This window comes from Hippoglossus stenolepis, chromosome 24, assembly GCF_022539355.2.
Source record: "Hippoglossus stenolepis isolate QCI-W04-F060 chromosome 24, HSTE1.2, whole genome shotgun sequence".
Classification (NCBI taxonomy): domain Eukaryota; kingdom Metazoa; phylum Chordata; class Actinopteri; order Pleuronectiformes; family Pleuronectidae; genus Hippoglossus; species Hippoglossus stenolepis.
The window spans coordinates 1,841,078-1,865,555 of NC_061506.1; the positions used below are offsets into that span (position 1 = coordinate 1,841,078).

The 24,478-nt window shown below is 46.1% G+C and overlaps 2 protein-coding genes and 1 long non-coding RNA gene across 3 annotated transcripts; 2 read left to right on the forward strand and 1 right to left on the reverse strand.

Moving 5' to 3' along the window:
• The first annotated feature begins 553 nt into the window (after positions 1–553).
• mrps9 (mitochondrial ribosomal protein S9) lies at positions 554–8,902 on the forward strand. Its single transcript, XM_035150631.2, has 11 exons — positions 554–675; positions 1,425–1,607; positions 4,214–4,276; positions 4,404–4,434; positions 4,519–4,598; positions 6,572–6,657; positions 6,779–6,854; positions 6,937–7,105; positions 7,197–7,305; positions 7,964–8,133; positions 8,520–8,902. Exons 1-11 carry the CDS (start codon positions 586–588, stop codon positions 8,609–8,611), a joined length of 1,149 nt encoding a protein of 382 aa, XP_035006522.1. The 5' UTR covers positions 554–585; the 3' UTR covers positions 8,612–8,902.
• Positions 8,903–9,323: 421 nt separating this feature from the next.
• On the reverse strand, positions 9,324–12,340 carry LOC118103554. The gene is made up of 3 exons (XR_004694900.2): positions 11,099–12,340; positions 10,629–10,747; positions 9,324–10,341 (listed from the first exon to the last, which is right to left on the reverse strand). It is a non-coding gene; the product is annotated as an uncharacterized LOC118103554 (long non-coding RNA).
• LOC118103552 (SLAIN motif-containing protein 1) lies at positions 9,670–17,922 on the forward strand. The gene is given in 11 exon segments (XM_035150628.2): positions 9,670–10,255; positions 11,460–11,596; positions 13,765–13,893; positions 13,977–14,096; positions 14,892–15,032; positions 15,378–15,749; positions 15,908–15,919; positions 16,275–16,424; positions 16,513–16,554; positions 16,557–16,833; positions 16,914–17,922. Coding segments are annotated over 11 exon segments (1,854 nt in total). The 5' UTR covers positions 9,670–9,857; the 3' UTR covers positions 16,990–17,922.
• The last annotated feature ends 6,556 nt before the right edge of the window (positions 17,923–24,478 follow it).

Here is a 24,478-nt window from a genome sequence, read left to right on the forward strand (position 1 = left end):
TTAACTTAAAGTAAATAAAGTTGTTTCTTCGCGATGGCTCAGGACTCGAGGAGCACTCGAACGAGACATTTCTGCTGAGCTGCCAAGCAATTTATTTCAGAATAAAAACTGTCAAATGTTCCATAAAACCAATTACACACAAAGTTGTCATTATAGGTTTTAAAAATCAAGCCAATAAACATTATTAAAGCAAGTAACGTCCACTAAAGCACATTTATTTACATTTTGTGCATGAATGCAAATAGTAAGTTTAATCAAATAATTAGAAAATGTAAATACTTTATGAATAATTTTAATTGTATGGCTCTATCATGAATTTATGATAAAATACAGATGTTTAATAGTATTGTAAACTCCTAAAAAATATTGTTAAAGTAAGAAACTTCTTCTTAAGCTTATTTATTTACATTTTGGACACGAATGCCAAAAGGTATTTTAAATAAATCATGAATAATTTACTTTCTATGGCTTTTTAATGTATTTACGATCAAATTCAAATGTTTTGTTTTTAACATAAACACAAAATTACACCATGTCACGTGTCTGTGACGACTTCCGCCTGCGACGTCAGAGCTCGGATCCAAGATGGCGCTGTCCTGTGCGCGAACCGTGGGAGCGTTTCTGGGGAAATGTGGAAACTGCGGCTCCACGGTGTCGTCGCAGCTGAGTCGGAAGGTGAAACTGGGTTTTATCGATGAAAAGCAAAAATAAAATAATAGATTTAAAACGACGACGGAGCCAAAACCCCCGCGTCCTTGAGCTAGCATCCGGCTGTTAGCCGAAACTAGCTTGGCTAATAATAGGAATTAGCATCTAGCAACGTCGCAATCAGTGTTATTATAATGTTAAAGAGTTAAATATGTTTTAATATAAACTATTAAACCCTCAACAACAGTTCGGCTTTAGTGTTATTGTTGTGGTTGCTCCGGACACGAAGCTAAATGTGTGTGCTTCAGGCTAACAACACTGAAGCTGTCTGTGCTTCATGCTAACAACACTGGAGCTAACTGTGTGCTTCATGCTAACAACACTGGAGCTAACTGTATGTGCTTCATGCTAACAACACTGAACTGTGTGTCCTTCATGCTAACAACACTGGAGCTAACTGTATGTGCTTCATGCTAACAACACTGAAGCTGTCTGTGCTTCATGCTAACAACACTGGAGCTAACTGTATGTGCTTCATGCTAACAACACTGAAGCTAACTGCACTGGAGCTAACTCTCTGTGCTTCATGCTAACAACACTGAAGCTTGTGTGCTTCATGCTAACAACACTGAAGCTGTTATTGCTTCATGCTAACAACACTGAAGCTGTCTGTGCTTCATGCAAACAACACTGAAGCTAACTGTGCTTTTCATGCCAACAACACTGAAGCTAACTGTTATTGGTTCATGCTAACAACCCTTGCTCCTCCTCTGCAGGTCCCGATCAGACACCTCAGCTGCAGCTCCCCTCTCCTCAGGAAGAACCTGGCGGCCGCGGGGCCTCAGAAGTTCACCGCCGAGTTCATCGAGAAGCAGGTGGAGGAGTTCAACATCGGGAAACGTCACCTGGCGAACATGATGGGAGAAGACCCGGAGAACTTCTGCCAGGAGGACGTGGACGTAAGAGTCACGTGTTAGTGATGCTTCCGCTGGTTTCTGCTGCTCTGATTGGCTGGGGAAGATATGTAATGTCAAAGTTTATTCGTGTTAACTGTTAATTTATCTCAACACTGGGAGCTGCACTGTCCCATTCATCAGTTACATCCACAGACGTAGGCAGTGGCGAGACGTCCTCAAACCGAGAGGAGGCTGTTGTCATGACGATCCACTTTGAGCCGCTGGTTTCTGCTGCGACTGTCGATCAATATCCACATCAGCTCCGTCTGCAGCTTCATGTTTTTACCAGATTCCTGTAAATCAAACAGCAGCTTCATATCTTCTTACACTTGGTTTGAGTTCAACGTTCAGGTTCGAGACTTCGTTGGTGCTTTGACAATAAGAAGTGTTTATGCTGATGCAGCGTCTGAACAGCATTTTGTGATTTACATAATTCTACTGACTGATTCCACGTAATTCGAGCTCCTCAGCGGTTTTTGTTGACAGACGGGAGAATGTGTCAAAGTTAGTTTTCGCAGCAGTTCAGTGTTTATCCTCTCAACGTGTCTACAAACATTTCACAGTGATAAACACAGCTACACACAGGGAGCTGGTACAGTTACACACTTTGTTTGTGTGTGTGTGTGTGTCCACGTCCACTTAAACAAGACAAGGACTCAAATCCACAAGAAAATCTGCATCTTAAATATTGATCAGCTTTGAAAGTGTTTTGTTTGAACCCTCTGGAAACTGACTTCCTGCAGGAGGTTGTTTTTACATGATCCTGTTTACATCAATCGACAATGAAATAAAAAATGTTGGTATATTAAGCTAAATTTAATTAAAAGAAACAGAATTTCAGCACTTTTATCGTTTATTATGATTTATTGACTTCAATAACCTTTTAGTTTAGGTTGAACAGATTAAAAGATATGAAGCATTTAAAAAAATGACCATTTCTGCTGAGTTCAAATTGTTCAAGCTCTGCTCTTCACATCATCATCATCATCACCAGCAGCAGGGAGCCGGTGGCACCTCTGGCTAATCCGCCACGTCGGGGATATTAGCATCACCCACGTTATTTCAGGTTTTTGGCAATAACTGACTCGTCCCTGCTCCGACCACTTAGCTTGATTTCCCTCGCTCGTTCCCCGGTGTCCCTCACGTGTAATGAAGAGAGCTGTTAGCGCCCGGCTGTGAAAGCCAAAGCGACGGCGAACAGCCCGAACCTGGACGTGTGCAGGGAAAGAGGAAAATGTGGGAGGACTGGCGAGATGCGTAACGGGGCAGCTGATGAATCCCTCCGCCGTGGTTTGGAGTCCAGACTCCTCAGGTGTGACGCTGACGAACGTCCGGGGAAAATCAAAGAGGCTTTCGAGCGTTGAGGGAATTGAACTCTGGATGTTTGCCACAGTCGCACAAAAGACCCACAAATAATAACAAATATCTTTTCATACGAGTTATATTCAGCTTCTCTTTGAATCAGTTCTGAATCTGATCATTTTACTGATGAAATATATCCAGTGTTTTTTATTTTCCCCTAAAAACAACAAGAGGATTTTCATTTCAAACTGAACATTTTTGGGTTTGTTGAGAAATTTGACAAAAACCTATAAACTGAGCCTAGAGAGCCGACACAGTAAAAGAGCACGTTCTGAATTTAATATGATTCTGTGTCGATGAAATTTGTGAAATCGGACTTCCTCCTGCTCGGTTGTACGAGTGTCGCTCTCCCTCTTCCTCTCCTCCGTCACTCTCTCTTTGCCCCTCGGGGAATCACTTCCATCTTTTCCTGAGGCTCGGTGAAGCACAGGTGTGTCTTCATCTGTTCCTCTCGGCCTGTCTTTCCCTTTCTCTCTTTTCTTTTCACCCTTTAACTTCTCCTCAATTGTCTTCCTCTTCCTGCCTCTCTCTCACACACACACACAGACACACACACACACACACACACAGGTTTATTCAGTCCTTCTCTTCCTGCTCTCCGTCGTTTTGACAACCTTAAGGCAGCAACCTGCTCGCTCTGTGCAGCACCTGCTGCCTCACTAATTGAACCGACAGAGAGAAGGAAGAAATGAAAAGGAGGAGGAGGAGAGGAGCGATGGTGGGATGGAGGAAGGAGAGAGATGAACAGACTGTCTTGATGAGTGTGGCGGGGCCAGCACACTTCCTGTCTCCCTCTCTCTCTCACACACACACACACACTGCAGTGCCATCTGTAGCCCTGCTAATAACACACACACACACACACACACACACACACACACACACACACACACGGAGCAGAGATGAACTCGCTCTGAACTGTTGGACGTCCACTTCGTCCTCTGCTCACTGTCAACAAAGCCAGAAACTTGTGCCTTTTTTCTGCTTGTTTTCTCCTCCAACTCCACAGCAACACACAAACACACACACACACACTCTCACTATCACACACTCTCACGGACACACACATCACACTCGCCTTTCCTTGAACCCGCGAGCAGCAGCTTGTTGCGTCGTCTTCTGTCGCTCTCGCCCGTAGTTGTGACCTCTGTTGTTCGGACGTTGTCTCGATGCATCATCTCTCAAACGGCCTTTTCTTCTTCTTCTTCTTCTTCTGTTTCTGAATGTGTTTCCTCTCTCGCCCACAGAGGAGCATCGCCTACCTCTTCCCCTCGGGCCTGTTTGAGAAGAAAGCTCAGCCCCTCATGAAGGTACGATGGTTCTTTATTAAATAATCACAGCTTGTTGTCTACGCTCATATTTACCTGCTGATATGAAACCACATATTTAAATAACTTCAGGTTTGATTCTTTACTCTGTTTCTCTTTTATTTTCCAGCATCCAGATGAAATCTTTCCGAGGCAGAGAGGTAAGTAACGTGTGTATCAGTCGTAGTAGTAAGTGAGTACATGTTGTGTAGAAGTACTCTCAGCTGATTGATCCTGTGTTACAGCCGTGCAGTGGGGGACAGACGGTCGGCCTTTCCACTTCCTCTTCTACACCGGGAAACAGTCGTACTACTCCCTAATGCATGTGAGTACTTCAGGTGTGAGGTGGAGGTGAATCTTCATCCAGCTCCTCACCTCCTCTTCTCTCCTGCCTCCTGCACCCGAGGGTCATGTGTGATTCAGAGGGAGAGAGTTGAGAGAAGGTAGCAAGGCCCCCGGGGGGGGGGCAACGTCCGACCCTCTTCTTACACACGGCTGAATGAAGCCGGGGTGAAAGAGAGGTGGGAGATTAGAGGAGGAGGAGGAGGAGGAGGAGTCAGGTGATGAAGGGGTCAGAGGTCTTTTTCAAGTCACTTCAGAAGAACTTGTTTACATTTTTCTTTATTACTTTGTGTGTGAATCAAACTTTTATTTCAGAGTTTATTTCCTCTGACACTTTCTTCTCTGTGACTTGAAATCATTAAAAAGTGATCAACTTTCCAAAGGTGAGAAATCAGTTCATAAATATAAATGAGCAACAAAAAAAACTTGGGGACAAAGGGAAACGTTTCAAAAACATGTTTGAGGAGTGACACGTCTTTGTCCCGCCACCGGGAGCAGCTCCTCCACGGGGATTTGGAGGGAGAGGGGTGGGGGGGCTGAGGAGGAGGAGGAGGAGGAGGCCGCCACGCCCTTCACACTGCTCGCCACCTCCGAGCGACCCTCTTCCTCCCTCTTCCTCCCTCTTCACACTCAGCTCTTTGCTTCCTGGTTCACAGACGTGTCAAAGATAAGAGCTGAAGCACAAAGACCTGAAAATTAGATCAAGCTCACACTTCTTACACACACACACAGACACACACAGACACACACAGACACACACTCTGTGCCCTGCAGCCACACTCTGCACCCCCTGCTGTTGGTTTAAATGGGGATGTCAGCCATGTCTCCTCGATCCTCCCCGTCTTGTGTCGATCTCTTTTTGTAACTGTAACTCTCTCTCTCACGTCGGGAGCGTTGCCAGGAGGGGGCAGTGGCGTGTAAACCAGGCTCGCCGGTCGGCTGCTCTCGGGTTCAGCCGGCGTCGGTACATTAACCCGCTCGCTGCTCCACCGAGCCCTTTATGGACACGGCCGCGGGGGAACCTGCACACGACACCCCCTTCGCTCTCACTTCCTGTGCACAGGAAGTAAACACGCACTCCTCGTCGTCGTTGCATTTTCAATCCTTCATCCTTCAAATTAAAATTTCCCCGCCGCTCTGAACCCGGCCGTGCGTGTAGAGAGCGCGTCGGGAACAGAAGCAGCGGCGCTCTAGCTTTCTGTCTCCGTAACAGCCTCGACTTAAACGTACCCAGATACCGGCCCTCGCCTTTTCACGCAGCCAATCCATGCGAATTATTCCTCGCCATTGTCGGACCCAGTGTTTGCGAACGTGTAACGCAAGCTTCTTATCCGAGGCCGCGTCCGACTCCTCCAACTCCTCCCTTCTGGGTTTTTTTTCTGATTTTCTATTACATATTTTGCAGAGAAAATTGGTTTTTGCTTGATGTTTGCTTTATTCTGTGCCCTCCTCCCCCCCCTGCTGCTGCCGTACCCCTGTGTCGCTGGTCGGAGTGGCAGCGGATTAGCCACACTCTATCAAGAGGGAATTAAACAAACATCTGGTGAATAATTGACAGGGAAATGAGTTCTCACCCAGGCGCGGGGCGGCTGTGGTGTGGGGGGGTGGGGGTGCGCCTCGGGGACGTGAGCGGCATGCTCGGCTCGTTCACTGAGCTCAGATCTGAGACGCCCTCTGATTGATTCAGTTAGGAAAAAGCAGAAAATGTTCAGAGTCCGATTGTTTTCAGTGAGTTTGGATCTAATGAAATGTGAAGAGAGAAGAGATTCAGCCTGAAATGATACGAGACAAAGAAACGTCTCAGTGGGAGAAGCCGGAGACGTTTGGAATTAGAAACGTATTCGTGTGGAGTTCAGGTGACGCCGCTGCACTGAAGCTCCGACTCTCGAAAGCTTAAAGTCATCAAACCATTTCTCTGTCATCGTTAAAGTTATTGTTGTTTATCTTGGTTTTTAGGAAACGTACGAAAAAATCCAGAACTTAGAGAAATACCAAGATCGTCTGAGAGCCAAAGGCCTTTTCTCCCAGGACGCCAAGAGGATGTAAGATTCTGATCATCAGCTTTTATTTTATCTGTGTTTTATGTGAAGTAGAAATGATCTTTTATTCAATATTTAGTTTAGAAAGTCGTCCGTTCTGAAACTCTGTGTTTGTCGGGCTCAGCTCTTTAGGAACCAGCCGCTGGCTCACGAAGGAGGAGGTGGACGTTCTGCTGGTGGAAACCATCTCCGCTCACGATGTAAGAGACAACGTTTCCCTCCCTCCCTCCGTCCCCCACTCTTCTTCTTCTCCTCTTTATCTAACCGCGTCCTCCTCTTCAGTACAATCGCTTCATCCAGCTGATGGAGCGGCTGCTGTCCGTCCCTTACTGCGCCGTGGAGGAGGAGTTTGTCCTGCGCTACCGCCGGCTACTGGAGGCCCAGTCCAGGAAGCAAATCGTGCCACCGCTGGAGAAGGATGACCGAGGCGTGGCGTTCAGCACGTCAGAGGGTAGACGCACGTTTTTAGGATTGTTTGAATGGTGCATATGAAGTTTTCCATAAACGTCTGAGTAACTTTGAGTGTGTGTGTGTGTCCTCAGGTCGCAGGAAGACGTCGACCTCCTCAGTCGTCCTCCGAGACTGCGGCTCCGGACGCGTCACCGTCAACGGGCAGGATTACCTCCACTTCTTCTCCGTGCTACAGGACAGGTAGGAGAGTGTCAGACACACAAACCGTTTCCACGCGGGCGCGCTCGTCCGCCGCCTCCTGCACAGACGCCGTTCCCCTTAAAAATGCACAACGCGATGTGTTCCACTCCCCCTCTGCCCCGAAAAATTAAAAAGCAGCTTTTTCACTCTTCACAGCATCGCCTGGTTTTCTTATTTATCTCTTTGTAGTAAGTTAATTACACAGTTGAGTGATCGTGTGTGTGTGTGAGTGTGTTAGTGTGTGTGAGTGTCCGGAGCTGGTGTTGTCACGCAGTGTGAGGACGGGCTGTAATTGGAGCAGAGAGGTGACAATTGACTTTGTCAGCAGCCAACGGCCATTCAGCCTGAGACGCCATCCAGAACACAGACACTTCTCTCTCACACACACACACACACGCACACACACACTCGTGCACGGCCTTATCCTTTTCCTGCTGAGTCAGACGTTGCTCAGTAATGTGCGGAGGTGAGATTGTTAGAGGAGCTTTGCAGGATCCTCGTCTGCAAACTCAGCCAATCAGACGTGAAGAGAGCGACGCCGCCGCTGTTGATATCTGTTCAATAACACACACTCCTGCTCTGCCCATTCAACCACGCTCTTTCTCCTGGCGCTTTATCTCCTGGTCATTTTCTCCTTCCCTCACCTCGCCGCCTTCAGGGAGCAGCTGATGTTCCCGCTCCAGTTCACGGGCATGCTGGGACGCTTCGACCTGGAGTGCACCGTGAGCGGCGGCGGCCGGTCCGGCCAGGCGGGGGCGCTGCGGCTCGCCGTCTCCAGGGCTCTGCTCAGCTTCCTGTCCGAGGGCGACGTGGAGACCATGAGACAAGGTGGAGCATCGCGTTCTCGTGTTTTACACGTTCATATTTAACATTAAAAACACAGATCAGATCATTTAAGTTAATTTAAATCAACACAATGTAACTTTTTATTTTAAAATGATTTAAAATGAGTTTGTTCTTTAGTGCATAGAGAGAATGTTTCCTCTTTCATTCTCACTCCTCCTTTCTTCTCCTTCCTCCCTCTTCTTTCTCCCTCTTGAGTTTCTTTCTTGCTCCTTGTTCTCCTTTATTCTTCTTCCCTTTTCCTCATTCGTTTTACTTCTTCTCCTCCTCTTTATTCTCCTCCTCCTCCTTCCTCCTGACATGATCTCAAGAGGCTGAAATAAATCTAATAAATAAAATAATAATAATAATCTCCTCTTCCTTCCTCCCAGCCGGCCTGCTGACCCCTGACCCCAGGGTGAGGGAGAGGAAGAAGCCGGGACAGGAGGGAGCGAGAAAGAAATTCACCTGGAAGAAACGCTGAGGAAGAGGAGGAGGAGGAGGAAGATTGAACCTGAACTCTAATAAGAACCATTCACTCTGACGTCCGGTGTTAACGTGACCTTGTGTGAACTCTTCAGTTTTTGTTTAACCTCCTGAAACGACCACGAGCAGAACGTCCTCACACGTCCTCACTCTGCCGCCATGTTTAAGATGCAGCCAACGCTCAACTGGCTGCAGTGTGCTCCTTCAGCCACCAGATGGCAGCCTTTGTCAAGGAATGAAGAAGCTGAAGGAATAAATGAATCAATAAATTAAGTTTTTCATATAAAAACGTGTTTTCTCTCTGTGTTGTTTGTAAATATAATATATTCAGTATGTGACATGTTTCATTAACACTTCCTGTTGTAATCTAGATCAACTTTCTTGATTAAAGAATTTTAGGCTCAATTAAAAATGTATTTTAATGCATGAATGTTTTTTTAATCTCGGAGGAATCAAGAGATTTAACATCAGTTCTTTTAATGTTCAGTTTTCTAACAAAGGGTCAGAAATACAGTTTCTTTTATTCCATGTATTCCTCTCTTTTGCCTACATTGCCCACAATGCATCACAGGCCATATTTGTTCAAATTTGATCTTGGTCCCTTGGCATCATTTTTAATAATTGACTTAATCAATTTATCTTTTAATCATTTATCCACTGAGGAATCAAAACAACACTGGAAACACCAATGAGCCTCAGATGGAGGAGCGTCGCAGTTTAAACTTTATTTCAGAGAAGTTTTTATAACATATCGTTTAAATCCTGGGATGGAAACTTGGATGATGTTTTTCCTGCTGGTTATTGAGACTTGAATACTGCTTCTTGTTTTAGAACATGAGTCCAGGTCTGAAAAGTGATTTAATTGTGATGAACTTTCCAAAACCTGCAAAAATACAGATTTACTGTTTGTTGCAATGACCACTTTTAGCCACGAGGTGTCGCCAAAGCAGCACAAACAGCCCAGGTGAGCGTCACCTGCTGCTTCGCTCATCAACACCAGTGATTGATTGTTGTGATTGATCCTGAATCATCGATGTGATCGTTGATCTCTTCCTCCATCAGCTGCAGCTGGGATCAGTGTGCGGGGCTGGGACACGTGTGCGTGATGTGCGGTGCAGGGGGGGCGGAGTCTGCGGGTTTACACCGGCTGACGGTGCAGACTCGGCGGATCATTCCTGACTCCTCCGCCGCTGATCACCTGCTACGCACCGAGGAGAAGCGGCTGCAGCCCGGACACACCGCTCATGGAGGTGCTGCCGGCCGCGGGGCTGCCGGAGCTGGACTGTAACAGCAACTGTCTGCCGGCGGAGCTGGAGGTGAGGAAGCTGCAGCAGCTGGTCCGGAGGCTGGAGCTGCAGAACGAGCAGCTGCGGGCGAGCGGCTGCTCCGGCGGCCCGTCCCCGGGCTTCGGGCTCGGGAGCTCCGGGGCGTTCCGCCTGCACGGCCCGCTGCTCGCCCTGCGGTGCCTCCCGTCCGCCGGGTCGCTCTCGCCCCCGGAGGAGCCTTTCGAATACTTCCAGCCGCACGGAGCCGGGGACGGAGCCTCAGAACCGGGGGAGGACGAAGCGGAGCCGTCGGTGCTGGACGAGCTGGAGCTGCTGGACCTGGAGGTTCTGTGCTGCCCGGAGGAGGAGGAGACGTGGTGAGTGTTCGAACCCCCAACCTGTTGTTCCTGCAGGAGGGTGGTGCTGCACGCTCCTGCTGCACATCTGCACCGCAAACACACATCTGGAGGACAATGAGGAAGATGTTTTCAGGCCTGAACCAAAGTGTGTGTCTGTGTGTGTGTCTGTGTGTGTCTCTGTGTGTGTGTGTGTGTGTCAGGCTGATACAGGCCTCAGTTTCTTCTATATACTCTCAGCCTTTTAGTCTCTGTGCAGATGTTACAACACATCTGGCTGATTCTGTAAAATCAGTTTGTATGAGTAGATTCAGTTTATCATCATAAATCAAATGTAGCAGTGAAGGTGGAAACCAATTCACTGATGCACAACATAAACTTACTATTCTCTTACCCGGTGGGGGGGATGTATGATTGTTCAGAGTCAGGGGCCATCAAGGGGCCACAGTTTACACAGAGGGGCCAATTATACGTGCAACAGTCTTCCCTTTGTTTACTGTCGGCTCTCCAGCTCTGAGGAAAACAACACATTCAAAACCTCAGATTTATTGTTGTGGTCTTGAATGTTTTTGTCTTGAAAGTTTCCTGCCAGACGTCAGAAAACTAACATCTGAGTTTGTGTTTATACCGAATTAAACTGGTGTCAGCTTGTTTATCTTGTTGAGAAAGAAAAGTCCTTCAACTGGAACTATTCAACTTTTCCAGATCCATCAACCGTCAGTCTAACGTTTAATAAACCACTGATTTCATCTTTAAACTCATGAACAGATTCTGCGTCTTCATCTTTTATTTGCAGGGACGTGTCCAGTCGTCACACGTCTCCTCCCGAGTGCAGGAGTGTGAGTTGTGTGTTTGTCGGCTCACCTGATGTCAGGGAAGGTTTTCATCTATAATTCAGCTGCTCCATGTTGCTGCAGAGTAAAAACCAGGAGGAGGATGAAGAGGAGGAGGAGGAGGAGTTCTGTCAGAATAATCTGATGCACTTCATCTGAGCAGAGCCGCTCCTCTTCCTCATCCCCTCCAGCCTGAGAGAGATTCATGTCGTCTTCCTCTGGGTTAGATTATTCTAATGCTCTGTTTGCTGGTGTCGTCCACAGTTCATATGAAACTCTGCAGCTTCACTGGGAAGTTTTGTACAAACATTCCTCCTCTCTCGTTCATCTGGTCACGAAGCGGCTGCAGAATCAGAATCAGACATTCTAACTGTCTGAGTTCCTCCCTGCAGGTTGTACGCGTCGTCGAAGGCCGTGGAGCTCGGAGACGACTCCCTCACTCCTCTGCAGTGGTGCCGGCACGTTCTGGACCGACCCAAGTCCGAGGTGGAGGCCGCCCGACGGTCGCTGTCGCTGCGACTGGAGCAAGGTACGAGTTCAGTGTGAGAGAAGTACAGTCACCTCAGATTCTTCAGGTTCAGATGGTTCCTGGGACCTGTTTCCCTGGTGTCAGATCGGAGCTGCATGATTCTGGAAAATGTTCTAACTTAGAATTCCGACATGTTTCCAGGGGGCTGCAGGAAAAGTTCTGGGAACATCTGGAGTATCTGACATTTGTGTTCTCACATTCAGCTCCTCTGGATCATTCCAGGAACATATCCAGACTCGAGTTCATGTCTGAAAACGTCTCCAGAGATTTGTTTCCCTCGTTGGATCGACTTCCTCACAACAATGTGACTAATGAGGATGAGCAGGACGATAATCTGACCTCGGAGCTCTAAGCAGATCAGGTGGAGGTCAGCTGACCTGCGGCTGCTCCCATTAATTACACAAAACATCTCCGAGCAGCCGGAAGCAGAAGAAACCAGACAAATGTTCTCATCAGCTGACTCGGAGTCGCTGAAGAATCCAGACGAGAGGAAATCGATGTCGGTGTCGAGGCCGTGTCTCTTCGCTTGGGTTCAGCGTTGTCATGGTTACATCATGAGCCTGAATCGACGGTTTAAAAATAGGTTTCTTGGGATGTCGCAAGATTATTGACAACAAACGTGGAAAAAAGGGCGATCAGGGTTATTGATCCAGATGTCAACACACCTCTGTAGACTGTGTGTGTGTGTGTGTGTGTGTGTGTGTGTGTGTGTGTGTGTGTGTGTGTGTGTGTGTGTGTGTGTGTGTGTGTGTGTGTGTGTGTGTGTGTGTGTGTGTGTGTGTGTGTGTGTGTGTGTGTGTGTGTGTGTGTGTGTGTGTGTGGAGGCCTTCGCGTGAATGGAGGCGTTGGCTCCCACGGCCTCAGCTTAACACCCTGAAGCCTTTAATGAGCTGGACTCTCCTGTGTGTGTGTGTGTGTGTGTGTGTGTGTGTGTCAGGTTATTTTCAGTGGGAATGAGTTTCTGTGTGAGTTGTGTAACTGATTGTTGTCTCATGAGGTGAAGGCAGAATAAGTGTGAAACCCACTGTTGGTAGTTTTCGAGATAACGTGTTGATTCCAGGTTTCTTCTCCACTCGACTTCTTCCCCTGATCTTCACTTGTGACTCTGAAGTTCCTTCGTCGTACTTGACAAAGAATTTGATTGATGGTGAGATTCCAGATCGTCTGGTCCGAAGCTGCTCCAGTAGAGTGAAGAAGCTGCAGACTGGGTCAGTCTCTGCTGGTATCTGGGTCACAGCCGTCGACCTTCGACCTCTCAGTCGTCTGAAGTGACTCCAGCTGTGCGGCTCGTCGCTCTGCCAGCGCATCATCACGTAAAGCTGAGGAGGGCTCCTCCCACCAGCTCGGCCCTCCGCCTCCACCGTCTCCACCGTCTCCCCGCTGCCTCCCGCCGACCGAGGTTCAGTACAGTGAGGATGGAGAGCTGTTGCCACGGAAACGGTTTACATGAAAGGAATGCATCCCCCCTTTCATAGCTTAGTGTCTTTTATTCACATCGACAGGTATCGAGAGAAACCCTCCTCCTCCTACACACACACACACACACACACACACACACACACACACACACACACACACACACACACACACACACACACAGAGAGTTTAATATGAAAAGCACAACGCTGCACATCTGTATTCATCCTTGTTTCCTGGTTTTCATCACATCAAACCAGTCAAAGTTTCCGCTCTGCTTCTATGAATAGAAACCGAGTTGTGTGTGTGTGTGTGTGTGTGTGTGTGTGTGTGTGTGTGTGTGTGTGTGTGTGTGTGTGTGTGTGTGTGTGTGTGTGTGTGTGTGTGTGTGTGTGTGTGTGTGTGTGTGTGTGTGTGTGTGTGAGCGGCTCTGTTGTGTTGAAAACGTCTTTGTCCTCCGTGCTGAAACACGATGAATAGAGCAGTTAGTGACAGACACAGAGGTGGTGAGGTAACTGCTCAACAAGATGCTTCTGTGTGTGTGTGTGTGTGTGTGTGTGTGTCGGTGTACACGTTGTGTGGATGTGTGTGTTACATCTGTGGCGTCTTTGTTGTTTTTGCGAGTGTCATCTTCAGCTTCGTCGCCATGTTTAATATTTTCCCTTTTTTAACTGAACCTCTAGAATATTGGATATTATAGTGTGACCATGATTTTAGTATTTTAATATGAACTCCTCTTGTTCCCTCGTCAGTCTCTAGGTGGCGTAGCAGCTTGTCCAGCCCCTCCCACTCCTCCCCAGGCCCTCCCCTCAGTCGAGTGGCCGGCGTGTCTCCCATCAGAGCCCCCCCCTGCTCCACGCCCCTGTCGTCTGATCGCCACGGTAACCACGCATCTCTAACACCAGAGAATATAAGTTTATAATAATAAAATGTAATAATCCTCCCTCCTCCCTCTCCTCCTCAGCTCCCTCCTTCTCCTCCCCGCTCCACCATGTTCTCCATCGGACGCTGAGTCCCGTGGGGAAGGAGTTCTCCCCCCTCGCTGAGCGCACCCCCACCTTCGTCCCTCATCTGGCAAATTCAAGTAAGACTCAGCGCTGGTTTCTCACATTTAAATATAAACCTTCAACTTCATTTTGAGGAGTCGTTGTTGTGTCGTGTTCGAGGTTGAACATGTGACGGATTCATGTGAATTATTAGTGATGGAAACAACGACACAGATCCAGACTCATCAGAGGGCGAAGCTGCAGGGGGGGGGAGAGAGCGCCTCAGGGGTCATTGGTGGATTTTAGCCTCAGGTTTATTTCCATAACACAATTCCCACAATTCTCTCTGTTTGATTCTTTGTACAAACTTTCATGTGTATAAATGAATCACTTGTATATCACCTGTAGGATATTATTTAGAAACACTGTTGTTACCATAACTCAAACAGACTCTATAACTGTTTCTAGTTTTTAGATATTTAAATAGATAACTTCAGACGTCAGTGTTTATAGGTTTAAGACCCGGGGACTGTTCTTTTCTGTGGAAGTTTATATGCGAGACTTGAAGTGAAGAAATACGTTAGTCACTTTTAGTTGAGGTCAAAAGAAAAGACCTGAGACAGAAGAGAAGCTTTAGACCTGAGGCAGACGTCATTAGAATCATACGACTGATGGAAGGATTATTTTAGATCTGAGGAGGGATCAGTAAGTGAGGAGAAGCTGGAGAAACCTCTCCGTTAATATCTCTGCTGCTTAATGGGCTTAATAATTCTCACCCTCCGTTAGTCTGAATCCTCCATCGTGACGTAGACGACACCCTGAAGCCTCCCGGTGATTTTATCTTTCCTGGAACATGAGTCAAACTGTTTTTCTTTGTCTCTTTTACACTGAAGTCCTGAGATGCGCGGCGCTCAGTCCCCAGTCGTCCATGGACAGTGACCTCGGTGCCTCGGAGGACGACTCCATCACTCTGCACGGATACAAACTGCACGACCTCACCGACGTGCAGGTCATGGCCCGGCTGCAGGAGGAGAGTGAGTCTCCTCAGATTCAAGTCTAAACACAAATACACATCTTTCTATTCTGTAGAATGAGTATTAACAAACGCAGACACTTACCTGTGACACAAACACGCATAAAGAAGTGTTTAATGTTGTGTTGTTACTGTCGGTGTGTTTCTGTCACTTTACTTCTTCTCACCATGTGTCTCTATTGTTCCCTGCTTCTTTCTAATGTTTTAACATTTGGCTCCAGATCTCAGAGCTCATCGCTACTTCAGCTTCATTAACCCCAGGAGGTGATAAAGTGTGTGTGTGTGTCTGTGTGTGTCTGTGTGTGTGTTTGTGTTGCACGCCGGCCCTCACATCTCACTCCCACAGGTCTAAGGCAGGACTACGCCAGCACGTCGTCCACCCTCGCCAACCGCCGCAGCCAGAGCTTCACCTTCCAGCTCAGCCAGCTCAGCGCCGGCCAAGACCTGGAGGAGGAAGACGAGGAGGACGACGAAGACTACGGCCTCCTGCCCCCGCCGCAGCCGCGCCTCACCCGCCTGCCGCACTCCCACACCTTCTCCAGCATGCGAGACTGGCGAAGAAGCACCACGTCCCTGTCCACCCCTCCTTCCACGCCCTCCACGCCGCCGCTCCCTTCCGCCGGGTTCGCCTTTCAGCCTCTGGCCCCGTCCCAGCTCCAGGGACTGGGAGCGGGCAGCTTCTGCACAGCCGAGCCTCACGGCTTCCGACCAGGATCAGGTAGAGTCCGTCTCACCAGCTGTTCCAGAAGCGGTCGACCAATCAGGTCGTTCCTGTGATTAGCACTAATGACTCATCTCTGTTTCTATGTTTACGTTCCCGTGTGTATTTGTTCATTTGTGTGCGTTGTTGTGGGGACACTTCATCGTGGTGTCCAGGAGAATTTGAGAGTAAGTCAACACAGTTTTTCTGCCCAATATTATTATTGAATATTAACCAATAAATAACAATAGATTCATTGTTTTACATTTACGTTCTGCTCTTTAATGGTACGTCTCCGCCCTGGACTGACCCACACTGATGCTCTAACCTCTTAATAATAACTCTAAGCCTGTTGTCCAACTGGACTTAAGGCGCTCAGACTGGTTTCCGTTCAGAGACCAGGACGAGGGAGGGTTTGATGGGATTAGAGGAAGTGACGGTGAAGATCAGCGCGGCTTCTTTAAAACGGACGTGAACACACAACAAAACATGAACTCGTCTTTGTTATCCATCTTTAATCTCCGTCTTTCTGTGTCTGTGAAGATAAACTGCGGAGGAGCATGCCTAACCTTGTCAGAGCTCCCAGCATGCCGAGTGTGCCCATTCCGACCAATCCCAGCGCTTCCCCTTGTTTGCTTCGTAACAGCCTGAGTTTTGATTCGTCCAGCGGTCTGGCTCGCCTGCAGTCCTCCAGTAAGACGCCATTTCTCTTTTGCTTTTTAGAATTATCAATTAAACTTTATTGAGCAGTTCTCTAACGTGTTAACCCCGCCCCCCGCAGTCCCCTCCCCTGGCCAACTTCAAAACAGGGTCCAGAGCGTGGGAATTTCTCCTCCTTGTCCCGGCAGCCGCTCAAGGCCACGGCGTACGTCAGCCCCACCATCAAGGGCTCGGCCTCCACCAGCCTCCAGCCTCCGAGCGGCAGCAGTGGGAGTAACAGCTGGAGTAACAGCGGGATCCCTCTGTTCAGCAAATCGGCCGCAGGAGGGGGCACGCCCACCTCCATGCCGGGCACTCCCCGCAGCAGCCTGCCCCGCCCCGCCTCCTTTGTGGGCGCCACGAGTTCCAACCCCCGCAGCAAGGTGGCGCAACCAGCACGAAGGTAAACAGTTTGTTCTGTACGTTTTGATTTGAGGGTTTTATAAACAGTTTGTGAATGTGACCCTTGTCGTTTCCCCTCAGTTTACTGACGCCTCCAAAGAGCTTGTCCACCCTCAGTGCCCTTCGTGACGGCACCTGGAGAGACGGCTGCTACTGATGGATGAGCCGGTGCAGTGGCGCCCCCCCGCTGGTTGGGGTGACTCGCCACACCTCAACATCGTTTTCCATTTCCACACCGACTGGGTTTGACCAAAAAGTAAAAAAATGACCTTAAATCTGAGCTCCTGCATAGAAAAGATGTCGAGGGTCACGTGACCTGATCTGTTTTCCCATCCATTCGATTCTATGCAGAAGTTCTTCGGTGAAGACGGGTTGTTTTAATCTGGACCCGTCGACTGGTCCGTGCCAAGTGGGAGATGTTCCCAGTTGCTCTTGTGCAATAAACCTCTGACTGTAAGGGACCAGTAATACTAACCTGCTAAAGAGGGCTGCCAGTTTATATGAGAAGAGCCTCGCTGTATTTATTTATACACTTATTTTAACTATGGAGTGTTTGGACTAATCAGGTGCTTTCCCTCTGGCAACGAGAGCCAATGATGCTGCTAAAGTTGAATCAGTCCCACTTACTTTGGGCACACTTGGTGTCATTTTTACAAGGAAGACATTAAAGTATGTATTCGTGTACAAAGCTAATTCTTAATTGTGCTTAAACACACAAACACCTATATATGGTTGCAATATAATTTAATTTTAAATGTGGATTTTGACCAAATGATAACGTCTGATTGTCTCACCACGGTGTCGGAAGATGTTTTGTCTAACCACCTTCTATTGGGAAACGGTTCTGGTTGCACTTTGTATAAATTGATAAATTTACTGACGTGTTTTTGTTCTGTATCACTAATATTTGCACTTTTGTGAGATTTCAGTTACACTCTGCGTAATGTAGCACCTTTTGTTTATAATATTTCACTTGTGATTTTTAAATTATTTTAAATTATCGTGGTACATTTTAAAACCCTGTGATACTTTTGTTACTGTAATGGACTGAATGAGTGAAACTTTTTAATAAAACACACTATAGACTACAGATGTCTTTTCCTCATCACTTTTTTTCTACTACTTCTGAATCATAATAAAAGTATTTTCCTGTGAAAGCAGAAACCTGTGAACAGCTCCCAGGAATAAATACCAGCAATGAACTACTTTACAACCTGTACCAGCTTTTCTCACACATGCTCCCCTCTGTGTCCTTCTCTTCAACACCTGAGATTTAAGGTTGAGCAGCAGACGACTGTTAGAAAGACTCGTTTCAATTTGGTTCATTCAGCAAACTAACAAATCATCAGAATCAATGAATGAGCTCATGATGCAGGAACATCTGCAGGGCAACACATGTTAAACCATCACATCATGTGGATATTAAACATCTGGTTTATAGTTTGAGATAAACAAACTTCTCCCTGTGGATCCACCTGACTTGGTATAGTCCAAGCCCCCCTCTCCTTCTCCATATACACCATTGGACTCCTCCACTTCCGGTTTGCCAGTCGGTACTTCCGCATGGAGCCGGAGATGCAGGATCCGGAGCCATAGATCCATCATGAGGTGAATACTGTTTAAAAACATCAACACATTTATTACATCTTCTGTGTGTTGGACGTGTCGCTGCACATTCTTCATTGTTAACTTGTGTTTGAAAGGAAAACTCGTCTCGTTAGTTTCTAATGGGAATGCTAAGCTAAGCTAGCATCACAAGCTAACCTCACCTGGCACCAGTTGTTCAGTCATGGGAAGTAAAAGAGAGAAACTTGTGTCTGGAGCAGAAAGAAGCTGTTTCTAAAGTTTTCACCTTTTAAACATGAACCGAGAAAACTGAGCGTGTTTTAAATTCTCATGTCAAAGACTTGATCACTTGTTTTGTCCTAAACGAGCTAAAGTACGTCCAGTTGACTTTGACTTGAAACATCTGGATATTTATCTTCAGGCTGGGAAACAAAACTATGACAATAATGATCATATGAATAGTTTTCATACGTTTATAGTTTGATTTATAATATTTTATATCAACTCACTTTGAAAAGTTTGAAATGTGACAATTTTCTAAATAATTCAATCTATTCATGACAGATTTATTCAATAAAAGAAATGTAGTTTTTCACAATTTCACTCCGTTCAAATATTAATACTATTTACGTTCTTTGGCTTCTCTAATAAATACTTAAATAATAATTTATTTGTTACTTTAATAAATTCCAAATAAAATCCTGTGCCAATATTTTTTTAATAAAATGTATTCACTAGTGTTTTTCATCAAAATTGTATGAATTGTTTTCTTTACCATAGAATGGGCCTTTATATTTAAATACTTTATATTTACATACTTTATATTTACATACTTTATATTTAAATACTTTATAAGAGGCCGCCATGTTTTTTACAGTAGCCCAGACTGGACAAACTAAACATCTTTTGAGTTTCTATGACAACTGAAGCTACCACACGTTCTCCTTCTCCTTCTTGACCCTCTCCTTGTAGCTGTCAGTCTTCAAGGCGTACCTGAAGTCAGACTTTAATCACAGATGAAGACCACAGTCTATGGTTCTCTGTCATGTTTGGAAGTGGAGGCTGCAATATGCAACTTCACCACTAGATGTCAGTAAAGTCTACACATTGCATTGATAGTGTTTTATCACCCAGCCCTACCAAACCCATAATATATATAATTTACCATCATAAATACCAATATATCTATCGATATAGATAATAATGATCATAATAAACATCACAGTTGACAAACTGAAGCAACAATTGTCTCCCTGACTTTCTGGTTTATTGTTTCTTCTGTTTCCATCAACAGAGCAAATCATTGAGACAGTTTTATATTAGTTCTTCTTTATGAGCAGAGAACGACAAACACAAATCTGATGCAGATCAATGATGTGATATTCGTCCTCACTGTGTTTGAAAAATGCAGAAACATTATGTTGATTTGTGTTTGCTTGTAAAAGTAAAATTCAACTGTAACATTTGGATTTGAATTATATTCTAATTGTATGATTCTAATTGTATGTGAGATTGTTAGATTATCTGAAGCATGAAAAGTCAGTTAATAATAATCTCAAATCAATGGTTTGTTATTTTAGGCAGCAGTTACAGAGAGGAGACCCCCACGGAGCCACCAGGAGCCGGAGCTGCTGCCGGGGGCCACCATGAGGTGACTATTGCATAAAATAGCTCAACATTTAGTAGATATTCTGTGTGTTCATGTGTTTCTGCAGCTTTTTCATTGTTAACATGTGTTGTTGAGGAAACCTCGTCTCATTAGTTTGTTTTGTTTGCTACTGTCATTAGCCAGAGATGGAGGTAGAGGGAGCCAGAGCTGCTGGAGCCGCCAGGGCGCCAGGCAGGCCATGGACCCATCATTTGGTGACTACTGCTTAAAATATCAACACATTTATTGGATCTTCTGCGTGTTTGACGTGTCGCGCAGCTTTTCATTGTTAACATGTTAACAGTGGAAACTGCTGTGACTCATCAAACAATCAGAAGATCTAATCAATGGGTTGCTATTTCAGGTGGTAGTTACCGAGAGGAGACCCCACAAACCTTTTTTCCGTGTATGCGGTTTACAGATAATAATATTAAATAAATGTTTCAGTAAAATTCAGCCGGTTTCTGTGTTTCCTTCGATAACCACTTGTTCCTGATTCTCTGGAGGGCCGGGGGAGACACGGCCTCCCCCTGGTACTCACCCCCACCACCAGTGCCACCGTCACCAACACCCACATACATACAGACACATACATACAGACACATACATACAGACACACAAACACACCCGTTACCAACACCCACATACACACAGACACACAGACACACAAACAAACACGCTCCGGTTATCAGCCACGGTGAGGATTCGAACCAGCTCCTCACAGGTACATCCTTGCAGATGTGAACCAATCCACCACGCCACCGAGTCCCCTTGCGTTCACCAACCTTCTCGTGGTGCCTTTATCTTTTCACTTCAATCTCCCAGAGCATAAGAATCAAACCTCAGTCTTGTTCTGTTTCCATGAACAACACTTGAACTCACAGCTACAGAATCACCAGACTACTGTCATCTGACTGAGCTACTTGACCCAACACAAACAAAGATCCTCTCATGAAGCTTTCAACTGTCTCATCAGACTGTTTGACTTCATAAATTCACTGGGTCCCATAAGAATTGAACCCACGACTCCAGGTCTGCAAGTCCTTCCTCTAACAGACTGAGATACTTGACCAGACACACTTCAGCCTCTGTCTCTGGGTTCTTGGCTCTTTAATGTGAGTGGAGGACTTCACCAGCTCTGAGTGTTTGCATTGGGGGCTGGACATAGAAGAAGAAGCTTCTTAAAAAGAAATGACAGGTGTCTGACCAAGTAGCTCAGTCTGTTAAAGGATGCACTGCTACACCTGAGGTCGCTGGTTCGATTCTTATTACAATCTGTTCTCTAAGAGGCTGAGCTACTTGACCAGAGACACACAAGCCTCTTTCTTTGAGTTCTCAAGTCCAACTCACTGACACTCAGTGAAATTATGAAGTTATACACATGAAAGACTTGAGAAGTCAAAGAAAGAGACATCTCTGTCTGTGGAACCCAGCAACCTCAGAGGTCTAAGTCCTGCTCCAACAGACTGAGCTACTTGGTCAGACACCTGCTGTTTCCTTCTTAGAAGGTTTTCTTTAAAGTCCAGCCCCAATGCAAACACCCAATGATCTGTTTAAGTCCAACGCTCTATACATATAGAATGTCCGTTAAAACTTTGCCATCATCCTGTAGCGTAGAGGAAGGCTACAGGTCTTGATGAGAAGGTCTGTTCAATCGTTGCGATTACCTTATCTGCAGTGTAGTGGAAAGGCTACAGGTCTTGATGGCAGAAGGTTCTTGGTTCAAATCCCACTGAGTTTAGCTTTAAGTTCTCTTGTGTAGATGCACTCTTCATATAGTACGTCCGTTCATTTAAAGCCATCATCCTCCTGCAGTGTAGTGGAAAGGCTACAGGTCTTGATAGCAGAAGGTTCTTGGTTCAAAACCTGCTACGGTGAGCTTTAAGATCTCTTGTGAAAATTGTACTCTACATATAGAACGTCTGTTAAAGTAATGTCATTGTGCTTCTGTAGTGTGGAGGTAATGCTACAGGTCTTTGGACCAGAAGGTTCTTGGTTCAAATCTGACAAAAGACACTTTACCATTCTCCCATGATCCATGCAATTTAAAAGAATTAATTAAAATAAAATATACAAAAAGTGACTTACTTAAAAATAAAAAAAAGACTTAATTATACTCTGTCTTTATTGCACTCTGCACAATACTTATAATACTTATATTACTAAAAGTATATATTGCATTCTCCCATGCTTCGCATGGGAGAATGCTAACTAGTTGAATAGTTGCATTCTGGCATTTGGCTGGGGAATGCAACTATTCAACTAGTCATGGGAGCCTTGTTCCTTGTTGCCTTGTTCTGGCAGGAGACACATTGTTGGACTCACCCAGACTCCGTGCTTCGCACGGAGACTGGTGAGGACTGGGTTCTTTCATACAGCTATGCATCATCCACCTGCTCCCCTACACTCAACACTCGACACCCTGCTCCAAAGCCAAAGCCAAAGCCAAGGCCAGTTTGGCTCTGGTCAGATTTGAACCAAGAACCTTCAGGAGCCAAGTCCTGCAGCATCTCCTCTAGGCTAGCGGAGGTCTCCTTTAGTCCTTTGAACAGATGTTCTATTTGTCTTGTTCATTTGTATCATGTTAGCAATACAAAATTGCCCCGAATGGATTTGAATGGGAGAATGGAAAACTGTCTGTGGCCAGATTTGAACCAAGAACCTTCTGGTTGTAAGACCTGTAGCGTTTCCTCAACACTGCAGAAGGACATGGAAATATCGGACGTTCTATATGTATAGTGCATTTTCACAAGAGAACTTAAAGCTAACAACAGCGGTTTGAACAGAACATTCTGCTATTAAGACCCTCTCTACAGAAGGACAACGGAATACTTTTATCGGACGTTCTATATGTATAGTGCATTTTCACAAGAGAACTTAAAACTAACCTAAGCGGGTTTGAACCAAGAACATTCTGCTAGCGAGACCTGCAGCCTTTCCTCTACGCTACAGGAGGATGATGGAATGTTTTTAACGGATGTTCTATATGTACAGTGCGTTTTCACTTGAGAGAACGAGTTTAATGAGCGTTGGACCCAGAACATTCTTTATCCTCACCAAGTTGCTCAGTCTGATAGAGGATGGACTAAGCAGTCTGAAGTGGTGGGTTCGATTCTTATGAGAGTCCATCTTCTAAGAAGCTGAGTTATTGACCAGAGACACACAAGTCTCCTTCTTTGGGTTCTAAAGTCTTTCATGTGTATAACTTCATAATTTCACTGAGTGTCAGTGAGTTGGACTTGAGAACTCAAAGAAGGAGGCTTGTGTGTCTCTGGTCAAGTAGCTCTGTTTTTTAAAGGATGGACTTTCATAAGAATCGAACTCATGACTTTCAGTTGCAAGTCCATCCTCTATAGGACTGAGCTACATGACCAGACAGACAATCCTTTCTCTTTGGGTCCTCAAGTCTTTAATCTGAGCGTTGGACTTCAACAGATCATTGGGTGTTTGCATTGGGAGCTGGACTTCAGAGAAGAAGCTTCTAAGAAGGAAACAGCAGGTGTCTGGTCAAGTAGCTCAGTCTGTTGGAGCAGGACTTTTTTACCAGTTTTCAGACGACATACTAACCTACCCCTAAGTCTAACCCTTTTTAAAATCATGTCTTATGCATGGAGTAACTGTCTCCTGGGCACCTTCATCACCCAGGACCTGAAGTGGGAACTGAACACTGGATCCTTCACCACAAAAGCCCAGCAGAGGGAGCACTTTGCAGTTGAAGACGTTCAACCTGCCAAAGACGATGATGGTGAACTTCGATTCTGAGTCTGATAGAAAACTATGTGCTCTAAAATGTGATTTAAAAAGTCACAGTACAGTATGGTCAAAACCTCTCCAGGATGAGGTCTCAGGACCTGAACGTCTCAGGACTCTGAGGTGAGGTCAGATTGGGCCGACCTGCACTCCTCCTGCCATGACTCTGGCAGGAGGCTGCAGGTCATCAGAACCACAAGCTCCCACCACAAAACCAGTTTGTTCTCGGCTGCTCATCAACAAGACCTGGAACCTTATCACTGGACTGGTGATGACACTGTACTATGACTTTTTAACAAATATTAGACCATATCGTTTTCTATCAGACTCAGAATCGAAGTTCACCATCATCGTCTTTGGCAGGTTGAACGTCTTCAACTGCAAAGTGCTCCCTCTGCTGGGCTTTTGTGGTGAAGGATCCAGTGTTCAGTTCCCACTTCAGGTCCTGGGTGATGAAGGTGCCCAGGAGACAGTTACTCCATGCATAAGACATGATTTTAAAAAGGGTTAGACTTAGGGGTAGGTTAGTATGTCGTCTGAAAACTGGTAAAAAAGTCCTGCTCCAACAGACTGAGCTACTTGACCAGACACCTGCTGTTTCCTTCTTGAAGCTTCTTCTCTGAAGTCCAGCTCCCAATGCAAACACCCAATGATCTGTTGAAGTCCAACGCTCAGATTAAAG

What these genes read in the sequence shown, in the direction of transcription:
- mrps9 (XM_035150631.2), top strand. Translation starts at nt 586, where the DNA reads ATGGCGCTGTCCTGTGCGCGAACCGTGGGAGCGTTTCTGGGGAAATGT. An exon ending in AAGCTCAGCCCCTCATGAAG is followed by an intron (nt 4,277 to 4,403) that starts GTACGATGGTTC and finishes TTTATTTTCCAG; the next exon opens with CATCCAGATGAAATCTTTCC. An exon ending in AATCTTTCCGAGGCAGAGAG is followed by an intron (nt 4,435 to 4,518) that starts GTAAGTAACGTG and finishes CCTGTGTTACAG; the next exon opens with CCGTGCAGTGGGGGACAGAC.